This window comes from Chlorocebus sabaeus, chromosome 18 (assembly GCF_047675955.1).
Source record: "Chlorocebus sabaeus isolate Y175 chromosome 18, mChlSab1.0.hap1, whole genome shotgun sequence".
Classification (NCBI taxonomy): domain Eukaryota; kingdom Metazoa; phylum Chordata; class Mammalia; order Primates; family Cercopithecidae; genus Chlorocebus; species Chlorocebus sabaeus.
Window position 1 is genome coordinate 56,831,121 of NC_132921.1, and position 15,378 is coordinate 56,846,498.

General features: G+C 34.0%; 1 protein-coding gene across 3 annotated transcripts in view; it reads left to right on the forward strand.

Moving 5' to 3' along the window:
- The window catches only part of SS18 (SS18 subunit of BAF chromatin remodeling complex), a 71,516-nt gene that overhangs the window by 9,471 nt on the left and 46,667 nt on the right, over nt 1–15,378 (forward strand). For all 3 annotated transcript variants that reach the window (XM_007974403.3, XM_007974402.3, XM_007974404.3), the window contains exon 3: nt 3,806–3,890. In XM_007974403.3, coding sequence (XP_007972594.1) covers nt 3,806–3,890 — 85 coding nt within the window. The remainder of the gene's footprint in view (nt 1–3,805; nt 3,891–15,378) is intronic.

Genomic DNA, 15,378 nt, shown 5'->3' on the forward strand with positions numbered 1-15,378 from the left:
CAGGTATAAGCCACTGTCCCTGGCACAACATATACTGTTTTAGGCATAAAACATTAAAAAAGTAAACTGTTTCAGTGAGAAACGTAACTATATATAGAATAAAAATATCCAAAGTTTCTGAGGAAAATATATTTAATATCATTTTTAGTATTTCAGTATTGTTAACTGAGTCCAGATTCTCCTGGAGTATTTGCTGATTGCTTTTTAGGTGACCTGTATACAAACTTATAAAATAATACGAGTATTTACTACTTTTTTGTTAATGTTCGTCTTTGAAACTTAAATCATCTTAGAATATGCTTAATTGGGCTGAGTGTGGTGACTCACGCCTGTAATCCCAGCACTTTGAGAGGCCGAGGCAGGCAGATCACCTGAGGTCAGAAGTTCAAGACCAGCCTGGCCAACATGGTGAAACCCCGTCTCTACTAAAAGTACAAAAATTGACTGGGCGTGGTGGTGGATACCTGTAATCCCAACTACTTGGGAAGGCTGAGGCAGGAGAGTCACTTGAACCTGGGAGGCAGAGATTACAGTGAGCCGAGATCGCGGCACTGCACTCCAGCCTAGCTGATAGTGAAATTCTGTCTCAAAAGAAGAAAAAAGAATATGCTTATTTTATGAATGCTATAAAATAATGCAATTTTACAGAAAATAAACATATTGAAGTTAGAGAAGGCCAATTAAAATTTTTCATTTTTACCTACCTCCTTATACGAGGGAAAATGATTTGGAGATATTAGGACAATTGGAGAAATTTGAATGAATTCTGTGGATTAAATAGTGATAATATATCAATGTTAATTTCCGCATGATGGTTGTCCTGTTATATAAGGGAATAGCCCTTGTTTTGAGGAAGCCAGTACTGAAGTATTAGGAGTAATGGGGTATCACTGACTCACAAATGGTTTTGGAAAAAAGTGAGTGCATGTGTATGTGTGTGTGTGTTGCTGTGTATATTTAGAGATGATAGGAAAAATGTGGTAAAATGCTAACAATTAGAGAATCTGGAAGAAAAAATTACGAGACTTTTTACTATTGAAACTTTTCTGTAAGTTTAAAATTATTTCACAATTAAAAATTGAAAAGATTTGATGGTTGAGAGAAGGTTGGGCAAATGTCTTAAAATGAAACTACTTCATAAAAGATGCTGGATTTATAGATTTTAAATTGCAAGCAACTTCAGAGTCCTGCTTTAACTCCATTATTTTACATATGAGACCTTAAGAGTGTGGCAGATTAGATTTAATAGTAGTTTCACACTGGCTTTGTCAAGTACTAATCAGCATGATACTACAATTTTTTCTTAAAGGGTCATGAATAAACCACGTCTGTTAGTATGGTTTGGTTAGTGGTCCTCAGCAAATCTCATGTCATGCAACCATACTAATACTCAAGCAAAGGAAAACTTGAAGGACTAGAGTGAAACAGGTTATGTGTTCTAATTAAAAATGGCAAGATATGGAACACTATATTTTAAGTTCCTTTCTAGATCTCTATGTAATAATGAAATAGTTCTAGCTAGTGGTCCCTGTTAGTGCTGTTGAAGAATTTCAACAACACAATTAACCATTATGTATAATTCAGTACAATATAATTATTTCTTTGTCCATTTTATGTAAAATTAGCTATCAGAGATGTATCATGTCTGATTGGACAACATAGCGTCCATGTGAGGCAAAGCATTAAAAGCATGGCCTTGTTTGTGAAAGCGTTATTTTAAGGTCAGCAAGAAACAGTGTTATTTCCTTTCTTAAAAAAAAAAAAAAAAAAGCTGTGAAACCTGTTGTTTGTAGCAGGAAAAAAATAAGTAGCAAAGAATATGCTAGGATTTGGCTGGGTACAGTGGCTCATGCCTGTAATCCCAGTAGTTTGAGAGTCCGAGGCTGGCCGATTGCTTGAACTCAGGAGTTTGAGAGCAGGCTGAGCAACATGGTAAAACCCTGTCTATTAAAAATACAAAATTTAGCTGTGTGTGGTGGCATGCGCCTGTGGGCCCAGCTACTTGGGAGGCTGAGGTGGGAGGATTGCTTGAGCCCAGGAGGTCAAGGCTGCAGTGAGCCATGATTGCACCACTGCACACTTCAGCCTGGGTGATAGAGTGAGACCTTGTCTCAAAAAAACAAACAAATGAAAAAAAACCAAAACGAACAAAAGAAAAACTAGGATTCCTTTTATGGTGTCTATTTTAGAAAATGAATTAATTTGGAATCTGAATTAGAGCCCTTTAGCTGGATAAACTTATTTTTATTGTTTTAATTTGTATTTAGCATTTTTCGTAAATGAAATTTTAGAAAGCCTAACAATTTGATGTAGGCTTTAAGTTTGTACTCATGGGGCTTGTATGCCTGCACTGAAACAAAACACTAGTGATTGGATCACTGCTAATTTTAATATGGTTTTGTCAGTTAATTTTTTAAAATTGTGAAGAGAAGCTTAGCTAAACTAATTCATAGGTAAGATTACAATAAGCATGTTTAACCACGTAATGCTGATAATGAGAATTTGTTTTATTTTCTTAAAGTTAATATTGAGTGTTGTTGGTGTTATAACATTTCCTCCATCCTGTTTTAGCGTATCTCTTTTTTTCTGTAGTTGGAGACTGCCTATTCATTGCCTTCTTTATATGCTGAGTCCTGATAGATGGGTAGTATAAACACAGCGGGCATAAATTGTTGGTCACTGCTACCGTAGTGAAAAGGAAAAAAATGTGTGGTTCCAACCCCCTTTCCTACGTTTTGGCAGAACATATTGACTGTACTTGGGTTTGAGGTTTTTAGCAAAATGAAAATGGCCGAAGGAAAGGGATAAGCATATTTCTTTTTTTTTTCTTTCTGAGATGGAGTCTCACTCTGTTGCCCAGGCTGGAGCGCAGTGGCACGATCTCGGCTCACTGTAACCTCTGCCTCCTGGGTTCAGGCAATTCTCCTGCCTCAGCCTCCTGGGTAGCTGGGATTACAGGCGTGTACCACCACGCCCAGCTAATTTTTGTATTTTTAGTAGAGATGGGGTTTCACCATATTGGCCAGGCTGGTCTTGAACTCCTGACCTCAGGTGATCTGCCCGCCTCGGCCTCCGAAAGTACTAGGATTACAGGTGTGAGCCAGGAAAACATTTTATGCAGGCATTTACAAAGCTCCCCTGGTCCGTGGTGAGGCTCACTGGTCTTCAGGAAAACAAACCTACAGACATGCCTTCTTCACAGATCTTGTACTCCAAGCCCCCACAGTGACAGCCAATTAGAAAGACTGAGGGAAAGTGTAGCTGGGTTACTGCAGCCTCAAACTCCTGACCTCAAGTGATCTGCCCACCTCAGGCTTCCGAAGGACTGGGATTACAGGTGTGAGCCACCGTGCCCGGCTGGGAGAAGCACATTTCACTGGATTCCTTTATTTAGTTCTTTTTAAAAAAAACCTCAATGTACTAGTATGGACCTATTACGTATGTCAGTTATTCCATCTACTAGCTATGCAATCATGTACAAGTTTTCAACCCCTCTGAACATTAGTATCTCTTCTGTAAAATGGAGAAAAGAGCTCCTACCTCATAGTATTGGTTTGTGAATTGAGATATATATGCATATAAAATAATTATAATACTATTTAGCATACATGGTAAGATCTCTGAGCTCATTATATTTAAATATTTACTATTTGGAACTTGTACAGCATAGGAAAAATTGAAGTGCTATTGATGTTCAGGTAACAAATTTTTAATGAAACTTTAGAAATGATTACAATGCTGTTTGTACTTAGGCAGATAGGAAGAAAATTATTTTTTAATATTGATATTTGTTTTGTTTTAATAGGTATCAGCAGATGTTGCACACAAACTTGGTGTACCTTGCTACAATAGCAGATTCTAATCAAAATATGCAGTCTCTTTTACCAGCAGTAAGTACCTTTAAAATCATGTGAAGTAGACAGTCTTTATAGTTACTTATGGTATGGCATATTTTTGTTGAATGATTTTTAAGTTTTGTTTAGTAAATCCTGCTTTACTCTGAGAATATGAAAGTATTCTATGTTATCTAAAAGCTTTATTATTTTGCTTTTTTGTTTTATATTTAATTTGAATTCACCTAAAATTGAGTCTGTCCCTGAGAAAGTTATTCATTTACCTGTCCACCTACCTACCTACCTATTTATTTTAATTTTTGAATGCTCAAGTAATTTGTTAGTAAATCTGAAGTATTTCACAGCAAGTCCCAGACATCTTACAGTTTGACTGGTAAATACTGTATTTCCATATGCATCTCTAGCAGACAGGACTATTCTCTTACCCAACTAAGTTAACCATAATTTCTTTCTGTCTTATAATGTTCAATCTGTTTTCAATTTTTATCTGTTACCTAAAATAAACCTAAATGTTTTACACTTGACCTTAGCCAAAAGGCCGAGAAGTGATAAAAAAAAAAAACTCTAAATTTTTAAATAGTTGTTTGCCTCAGAATTCAAACAAGGTACACATAGTGCATTGGTTGATATGTGCCTTAGTCTCTTTTAATCTGTATCATTTTATCTTTTTAAATCTTCATTTATTTGTTAAAGGAACTGAGTCATAGGTTGTGTAGAATTTTTAACATTCTGGATTTGGCTAATTGTATTCTCATGGTCTTTTAACGTGTTCCTTTGTTTCTCTTATTTCATGTAAACTAGTAATTAGAGAGACTTAATTAGTGAGGTTTAGATTTTTGGTAAGAGTATTTTGGTGGTGGTGCATTGTATTTCCCATAATATCAGATCAGGAAGAACATATTTGATCGTTCCATTTTTAGTAATGTTACGATTGATCAGTGGGTATACTTGATACCAGCCTGATCAATCCATTATAAAGTTCCCTGTCTACCTATCACTTAATAGTTTTAATAGTCATTGATGCTCATGGACCAGAACCTGTATTTCACTTTGGGATCACAGAATGGTGAATTTCTGATTTTATATTCACTCCTGCATTTATTAGCTGTAATTATTTTAAAGAGAGAAACTTCCTTTCATTAAATATTTGGTTATCCTGAAACTAGAGAGTCCCCATGGGAAAGTCATGCATGATAAACACTAGATTCTTTCCCTTTATCAATTTTCAGAATGAGTGAGTATCTAGCAACCTGTTTAGGTTACCATTTTAATATTTTTGTTTTTATTATCTGAACTTAATACATTTTTGGATTTTTAATGTTTAAATCCCTTGCAGTCATTCTTTGTTATGCTGAAATTTTGTTTCTCTGATCAATGGAAGCCTCTTCATTTGGCTCCTATGTCCCTCTGACATAACTCAAGTATTTCATAGCTTCTTTGTTTTTGTGATTTGCTTTATACTACTTTGTATAAAACATGGAACAATGTAATGAACCAAAATTACCACTAACAATAAAATGCCTGTCCCTAAGATACATCCCACTGGGGGATATTTTAATCAGTACATTTTGTTTTGAACTTGAAATAATTCTTCTTGTGGCAGTTGTCATGAACTTGATTACCAGCTAGGTAGAATTTATTTTCGTGAATGACGTGAGGAATAGGTTCAGTTTCATTTGTTTCAATGTGGATAGTTTTTTGTCCCATCATTATTTCTTGGAAAAACGAAACACAGTATATTTTTTTGTCATGCAATATATGTTGTATCAGGTGTCCATATATATGTGGGTCTGTGTCTGATCTGTTTATATCGTTTCCTTGGTCTGTTTGTATGAATTCCACTCTCGTCGTACTTAATATATAATCAAGAAGTTCTTATTCCTTTTTTTTTTTTTTCAAGAATATCTTGGCTGCTGGTTCTTTGCATTTCCGTATACACTTAAACATCAGTATGTCAAGTTATATACGCATCCACCTAATCCTGTAGGGATTTTCATTCAGATTACCTTAACTATAAATCAGTTTGGGAAGACTTGGTATCTTTACAAAATTGAGTCTTCCAAATCGTGAGCACTGTATATATTTTCATTTGTTTAGTCCTTTAATGTCTGTCAATGAAGTTTTATGATTTTTCCCTATAGATGATTTGCACCTCTCTCATTGGGCTTATTGCTAGGTATTTAATACTTTATATTTTTTGAGGCCACTTTAAATCGAGTGTTTGTTTTTTAAGTTTTATTTTCTAACTGCATTTGCTGTTCACATGGAAATGCAATTGATTTGAATCTCACATTCTTGTTCAGCTCTTCTATGTTTTTCTGTAGATGCTTTCAGTTTTCTGTATTCACAATCATATCATTTGTGAATAATCAGTTTTGTTTCTTTCTTGTCAATCCTTACACCTTTTATTTCTTTTTCTTGCCTTACTTCTCTGGCTAGGACCTCCAGTACATTCCTGAATAGAAGTGGTGATAGAGGACATCCTTGTCTTGTTCCTGATCTCAAAGGGAAAGTTTTCACTGTTTGACCATTACGTATGATGTTTGCTGTAGTGTTTTGTAGATAACGTTCGTCAGATTAAGGAAGCTCCTTTCTGTTTCTGGTGTGCAAAGTAAAAATTTATATCTTAAATGGACATTAAATTTTATCAAGTACTTATTGCATCGAATGAGATGATCATAAGATTTTTCTTCTTTAATCTGTTAATGTGGTAAAATATACTGATATACTTTTAATGCTCAGTCAATCTTGCATTCTTGTAATTAACCTACTTGTTGATGACCCACTTGGTCATGGTGTTTTTAAAGAACTTGCTATATTCAGTTTGTTAAAATTTTGGTTAGGATTTTTGCATCTTTGTTCATGAGTGTAATTGACCTGTAATTTTCCTTTCTTATAATGCCTTCATCTGGTTTTTATTTTGAGGCTATGCTAGCTTTATAAAAGGAGCTGGAGAATTTTCTACTTTTTCTTATCCAAAAGAATTTACATAATATTTGTTTCATTGTTAAATGATTGGTATAATTCTTTAGAAAAGCCATCTGAATCTGAAATTTTCTTTGCAAGGAAGTTTTTATTTACTTATTTATTTAATTGTTATATGACAGTTTCTATATTTTATAAATTTCCTATTTTGGTAAGTTGTGGTTTTTAGCATTTTAATAAATTTGAACATTAATTACCATGAAAATAAAGTAAAAGCTCTTGAAACAATCCTATTTTCATAATGTCAACACTATCTGTAATGATAATTTTCTTTTTGATGTCATTGTTTGTGATGACTTCTTTAAAATATTTTTTGATCACTCTTGCCAGGTGTTTATTATGGGTTTTTTAAGTCTTTTCAAAGAATCAACTTTTGGTTTTGATTGTGCTCTGTTGCAGCATTTTTCAAACCTTTTGGTCTCAGAACCAAAGAATGTTACATTCTTAAAAATTATTGAGGACTTAAAAGAGCTTGATGTGAGTTATATTGTTAATATAAATTATAAATTTTTCTCAGTTGTGAAATTAAAACAAATTAAAAAAATTAGTTTGTTAAAAATAATAAACTTATTGCATGTCAATATAAATAACATTCTTTAAAGGAAAAATAACTATCTTTGTGAGATGAATGGCATCATGTTACATTTTTACAAGTTTCTGTTAAATGTCTGGCTTAATAGAAGACACTATATTTTCACATCTACCTCTGCATTGTAGTATCTTGTTTTGGTTGTAGTAGAAGAAGAAAATGCAGTCTCACACAGACATGTAGTTAGAAAGGGGAAGAGTATTTTAATAGCCTTTTCAGATTTTTGTACATAACCTTGTTTGATATTACAGCAGATCTCAATACTTTTTAAAATTTTTTTTTAAGGTTAGTTGCAGTATGGAATCTTAAATTGTATCATTATATTTTTCTTATTCTGGTACATTTAAGCCCATTGGTCTTTATTACGCTTTGAATAGATTTTTGCTCATGTATAATTTTATAACATCATGCTTCGGTGATTTGGAAAGTGTAAGTTTACTGAGTTAAACAGTTCTTCCAAACATTAACATATTTTTTTGTGTGATACTAAAGACTACATTGGTTAAAATCACTTCTAATCTCATCAGAAAAGTGCCTAAGTATGGGGATGCTGTCAAGCTCAAGGTGATAGATAAGTTTGCATGTTCCAAATTCTTGCTTGAAAATTCAAATTTGATCTTGGCAACAGATGTTATCAGTTGATTTTCTCGCTCACTGTTTGTTTTTGAGAAAATGTCTGCCAAATACCCACGCCTGGATAAATATAGTTAACAATTGTTCTTTCAAGTAAAAATGGTGTTCTGTGAAAACGGTGCCTAGTTCAGCTGGCAACTCAATCACAAACTGCTTTTTCTTGATTATTTTACTTTGTGACAGATAATGTTTATTATTTTCCCATTTTGTCACTGAATATTTATTTACAAGACATGGAGAATTTACTAAATAATCTTTACTGCTTCATCAGGTACATTTTTAATTGAAACTATCTTTTTCTTCAACTGCAAGTGTGGGGCAGTCAGTAATACATTGACTAATAATAGTTTGATGTCATTGCCTTGATTTATAATGAGATTCCAGCAATTATATCCACTATTGCTTTTGTACCATCATTCTAAGTGTGAACTTAGCATAAAAGGCAAACCTCATCTTATTATTATGGAAATAGTTTTGCCCTTGGTCACCTTATGTATGTTTTTGTTTATGATTAATTTCTGGTCTTTATGATTTTCTTCCTTTTACTTTCTTTTGGTATATTTTGCTGTTTTTCTAAGTTTTAGATGAATGCCTCTTTCATCAATTTTCAGCTTTCTAATGCATTTAAAATGGGCATAAGTTTTCCTCTAATCATAGTTCTGATATGTAGTATATTTACATTTATTTAATTCTAAATATTTTCTAATTTTCATAATTATTTTTTAATGCATTGGTTGATAAAAATTTATTTCTTAATTTCCAAACATGGGTATTTTATTTTCTTCATTTCTGGCTTTATTGCATTGTGGTTAAATAACATTTTACAGTTTGAGTTCTTTGGAATTTGTTGATATTTGTTTTAAGGTCCAGCATATGGTCAGTTTTTACAAATGTTTCATGTGTGTTTAAAAAGAATATGTATTGTCTAGCCGCTGAGTGCAGAGTTCTATATATGTCTATTAGGTTAGGTCAAGTGTGTTAATCTTGTTTGAATCCTCTAGCCTTAATGATTTTTTTTTTTTTTTTTTTTTTGCCTTTCCAATGTTTTGTTTGTTTGTTCATCAATTACTAAGAGATGTATGTTTAAAATGTACAAGTCAAATTGTGGATTGACTGATTTTCGTTAAAGCTCTTTTTTTTTTTTTTTTTTTTTTTTTTTTTTGAGACGGAGTCTCGCTCTGTTGCCCAGGCTGGAGTGCAGTGGCGTGATCTCTGCTCACTGCAAGCTCCGCCTCTTGGGTTCACGCCATTCTCCTGCCTCAGTCTCTCGAGTAGCTGGGACTACAGTCACCCGCCACCACACCTGGCTAATTTTTTGTATTTTTAGTAGAGAAGGGGTTTCACCATGTTAGCCAGGATGGTCTCGATCTCCTGACCTCATAATCCGCCTGCCTTGGCCTCCCAAAGTGCTGCGCCCCACTTGTAACATCATTATGAATTATCCCTTGTTATCTCTAGTAATTCTTTTAAAGTCTACTTTGTCTGATATTAGTATAGCTAAATAAACTTTCTTTAGTATTTCCATGGTATTCTCCTTTCTGTTTTCTTGTGTTAGAGATATTATGTGTAGGATGTAGATTTTTTTTTTAAACTCAGTCTAGCTATCAAAGTGCTGGGATTGCAGGTGTGAGACACTGTGCATGGCCAATAATTATTTTTTTTATTATTCCTTTTTTTTCTTTATAGTTGGGAAATCTTACATATTTAGTATTCTTTTATTGGTTAATGTATAGATTATAACATACATCCCAGTCAAAGGACCATCAGATACTTCATTTCTGTTCCTTCCCTCAATGACCTTTTCGTTGTTGTTGTCATGTATTTTAAGTCTCTGTATGTTTACCCACAAGTGGTTGTTATTACTGTTTTTTTTTTGAAATCAGTATTCATTAGATTCATCCACATAGTTACTTACCATTTCTGATGCTTTCTGTTCCTCCCTTCATTTATGACCTTCTAGCTTAAATCACTTTTTTTTCACCTCCTAAAGAACATACCTTAGTATTTCCTTTAGCACTGCTTTGCTGGTGAGACAGCCTTCAGTATTTTTGTTTTGGTTTGGTTTGGGTCTGAAAATGCCTTTATTTCACCATCAGTCTTTTTTTTTTTTTTCCTCTGGAGACAGTGTTTCGCTCTGTCACCCAGGCTGGAATGTAGTGGCATGGTCATAGCTCGCTGCAGCTTCGAACTTCTGGGCTCAAGAAGTCTTCCTGCCATAGCCTCCTGAGAAGCTAGGACCATAGACATATACCGTCATGCCTGACTAATTTTTGTATTTTTTGGAGAAATGGGATCTTATTATATTGCCCGGGCTAGTCTTAAACTCCTGGCCTCAAGTGATTCTCCTGCCTTGGCCTCCCAAAGTTCTGGGATTATAGGCATGAGCCACGACACCTGGCTCACTATGATTCTTAGAAGATGTTTTCCAAGGACAGATACTAGGTTAGTTGTTGTTTACTATTAGCACATTACATTTATCCTTGCATTGTTTTCTGTCTTGTATCTATTGAAAATTCAGCTTTCAATGTAATTGTTGATATTTTGAAGGTAATCTGTTTATTTGACTGCATTTAAGAGTTTTGCTCTGTCTACGATTTTTAGCAGTTTCAGTTATGTTTAGCTGTGGGTTTCTTTTTTTAATTAAATTTTCTTTTTCTCACACTAGTTAGATATTGGAAGATTTCTTTTTAATTATCCTGCTTGGTGTCTGTTGAGATTTCTGAAATCTGTAGGTTCATGTCTTTCATCAGTTTTGGGAGTTTTCAGTCATTATCTCTTCAAGCAAATAATTCTTCCATAAGACTCCAGTTAAACTTAGACTAGACCTTGTAACTGTATCCTTATGTTTCTTAATCCCTCTAGACTTTTCCAACCATTTATCATTCTAGGTATATTTTTTTCTGACGAGTTTTCCAGTTCATTTTTCACTGGTCCTAATCTGTTATACCTATCCCTTGAGTTCCTCATATATATTTTTCTATTTCTAGAATTTCTATAAGTTCTTTTTTAGATCTGCTCTGGCGTTTTAAAAATATTTTTTGCTCTTTGCTGATGGGGTGTTACTAACTATAGTTGGAAATATTTGAGTCTGAAAAAGAACTGTTTTAGGATGATTTTACTTAAGTTTTCTAGAATGGGGTTTTTCACTTCATTTCAGTTGAATAGGGTGGTAATTAGAAATGTGTTCATAATTATATGTAAGTTTATCTTTCAGTTTTTTCTCATGTCCTCTAAAGAGAAGAATTATTTATTTATAGTTCTATTTCATGTGTCTGGAACTGGCCAAGATCGAGCACTAGCTAGAATCTAAAAGTCAAGAATCTAAACACCGAGAGTAAAAGGAGGAAAATAACTTCTAATGCCAGTGCACTAACACTTAGGCATTTCGCTTCTTAGTTTCAGCCTTGTGTCTTTTTTCTTGATGCCAAAGCATTATAACTTTATAACAAACTTGCTCTTCACCTTACACACATTTTAACTGACTTGTTTTCTTAATTTTAAGCCAGGAGGCAGCAAATAGCAAAAATGGGAGGAGTTGTTCTGTAAACAGACATATATATATGCAGTGTTACTTGACAGCCAAGATGGCAGAGAAATAGACATAGAATTTATAAAAAGCTGACAATTCAAAATGAGCACTACTTTGGCTCCATTTGGTGTAGATAGATAGGGCCTCTATTACTCTATTCTTGGTAAACCTTGCAGGCATCATTTAAACGTTGGTTCTCAGAGTTGGTGTTTAATTTCTGAAACAACAAACTATTGACATAATTCTTTTCATAATTAGGAACCATTTTAAATTTATTTTTATAGGTTTGTGGGTACAGGTGCAGTTTTGTTACGTGGATTTCTTGTGTAGTGGTGAAGTCTGAGCTTTTAGTGCACCCATTATCCCCAGCAGGGAACACTGTACCCAATAGGTCATTTTTCAGTCCTCATCCCCTGCCCCCACCTAGGAACAATTTTACCAATAGAAAGTGTGGCTATTTTTTTGTGTATGCAGATTTTTCCTTCTCAAACATACTTTGAAGAAATGGCATTTCTAAGTTTTGATTTCATGTTAGTTATTGTTAATTTATTTTTTATTATCTAATATTAGCATATACAAAGTGGTAGGCACCATTTGTTTAGCAAAGAATTATGAGAGAACAATTTCAATCAAGAAAAGTTTTTATTCATTAAAAAACTTGGGGAGAAAATAGTTCTTTCTATTGTGGTAGTTCATTTTAAGGCACACAGTCTGAAAGTATTTCTGTATAATCAAACATTTTTAAGCTAGAAAGAACCTGGATAATCATATAGTCTAGTGTTTCTCAGCCTTAGCTACACATTAGAATTATGTGGAAAACTTTTAAAAACTTCCAGTAACTTAATCGATCTGGGCTGAGGGCCCTGTCACAGTATTTCTTTTTTTTTTTTTTTTCCTTTGGTAGGTCTTTGTGGCAGACCTGTCACAGTATTTCAAAAGCTTCTTAGGTAATTCTAATGTACAGTTAGGTATAAAGAACCTTAAATTTCTCTGCCTTTCAAAGGGAGTATCCAGTAACATTTTGAGGATTTCAGAAAAATATAATTCCTGTTTCTGTGGTGTCAGCTTCACTTGATATTGTTTAACATGAATCATTTTTACAATATGAGAAAGATAATACCTATTATATATTTTATTAGAATGCAGTTAAACAGTTCATGGTGTCCAGCATGTAAAGGTACTCAGTGAATATTGGTGATGATGATGATAATAAAGATATTGGTACACATTGGAGGATATCGATGGAAAGGGGCTTTAGGTTCTGGAGTATTTGATGTAGAACTAACAGGATTCAGTTACTGAGTAGATATGAAGAGTAGAAGAGAGTGTTTGGAGACTTGACTGATGGTGATGCCATCCACTGAGTTGGGTACATAAAAGCATGTCTTGATTTTAAAAGAAGGCTGAAAGCTGACTGGAATTCCTTATCTTGTTTTTACTTAATTCATTATGAGTACTGAGTTTGAAATATCCCCAGTTTAGCCAAATACACTTCTTGAGTTTTAAATTTATTTAAATATACACTTAAAATTTTTGTAAGTATTTTTATAAAGATATCTGTACAAAGAATAAAAGTCTGACCTGTTAATAAAAGTTGGTTGAAGCTATGTAGTCTTACATTTTATATATTGTTTGAAATTAAGTTGCATTTTTTTTGGTAACATCATATTTGACGTTCTGAGCAGAGCCCTTGGGTAGCGTGTGATTAGCTGTTTCTTCCAAACGCTTTAGTAAGAATGATAATATTAGTCTTCAGGTTCAGCAACTGTCCTGGCAGAGCATCTGTTAAGGTACTTCTCTGACTAAAATTTGATCTTATAGAGTTTCCTTTTTACAGGTGTGATTCAAGTAAGGTGAAGGAACACATGCTTAGAGCTGTGGAACATTTTGAAGATTAGCAGGTTATATTACATTTGTAACATTTACTAAATTTTTACCATAGGTAACTTTGCTATGGTTAGAACACCAAGGACTACAAAAAGCCATGCAAAAACCTACTGTCAACCTCTGTCTTCCACCTGCTTTTTATGCAATAAAAGCCAATATAAATATATACCTTGCTCTTTTCTACACAAGTAGAACCTTGCCATGAACACTGTTCTGTACCTTGTTTTTTTAATTACAGTAAAAAAAAAAAAAAAAAAGAAAGCATCTATATTCTCATTTAAAGTTATGGAAATAACTTTTCTTAAATTTTGATATTTTAATAATGTTTTAAGTGTTCGATAAACAGGGTAATGTTGTCTTATTTCAGGGGTCCCCAAACCCTAGGCCATGGCCTCATATGAGTCTGTGGCCTGTTAGGAACTGGGCCGCAAAGCAGGAGGTTAGCGGTAGGTGAGAGAGCATTACTGTCTGAGCTCTGCCTCCTGTCAGATCAGTGGCAGCGTTAGATTCTCAGGAAGGTGAATCCTGTTGTGAACTGTGCATGCAAGGGATCTAAGTTACATGCTCCTTATGATAATCTAATGCCTGATGATCTGAGGTGGAGCAGTTTTATCCTGAAATCATCCCTCGCTGCCCCTCCCACCACTCGGCCACCATCAGTGGAAAAATTGCCTTCTACAAAATCAGTCCCTGGTGCCAAAAAGGTTGGGGACCACTGGTCTTTTTGGTAAGCATGATAATACTGACTATTTTTTCCTTTGAAACTTATTCTTTAGTGTCCATGATAGTTATCTTTTTCTGGCTGCTCAGCTCATCATTTTTACGATGTCCATTAAATGTTACTATTCCATTATTGAACATTTTCTCATTATATGCACTCTTCCTGGGAGATTTTATCCATACTCATGGTTTCCTATATTCTTGACTTCGGGTGTTCCATCTAAACTTTGATGGTTACTAAATATAGATCTTTTTTATGAGTATGAGCCATAAATCCAGCTTCCAATATACATATCCATTTGGACATTCCACAGGCCTCTCAAAACAATATGGACAAAACTCATTTCTCCTCAGTTCCCCCTCTGTTGTTCCCTGCTGTAAAAAGGGGGAAAAAGTTCACAGCCAGTATTTTCATATTTTCTGTCTCAAGCAAGTAGTATTATAAACACTTAGTTCTCTTAGTCAGAAGCTTGGTGGTCATCTCAGAGTTCTCCCCTTTCCTTCACCTGCCATAGCTTGGTGTCCAAGTGTTTTTCTGTCAGTGGTACCTAGCATGGTGCTGCACAATTAAAGGTGTCTAGTTAAAACATTTTGACATTAAAAACAGGAAGCAAGACTATGAATGAAATGTCTCTGAAGTGTTTATTTTTGTGAGTTTTAGTGCAAATTAAGTTATCAGTATCTCTCTGATATTGAAGTGAGGAAGGCTGTGTTGAGAATAAAAGCAAAAGAGAAAACTGTAGAGAAAGATAATTGATTCCTTTAAGAATGTATAACAAAACTTTTTATATACCAAAAAATTCTATAATTGAAAGACAACTCAATAGTTATTCTACAGTGTAATAACGTGCTCTTTTAGAAATACTTTGTATTCAGAGTACATTTCAAACAGCAGAAGATGTGATTACTTCTGCCATTAAGGATGTGGAAAGTTCCACAAAGGCAGTATTCCTGTATTTCATAGAGAATTTGTCTACGGGGGCACATTTTTCTGAATTGATATTATAGGGAGCGTTTTACCAACATCATTGCCTACCTTCTTTTTCAAGTATCTTAGGGAAAAAAAATGATGTTCACTGTTTGCTGGACAGTATATATAAAATTCAGAAGACTAATTGAGTCCAGATAGGTAAAGAGATTAGATATATCTTACTGTGAAGAACAGAAATGTGTGTGTGTGT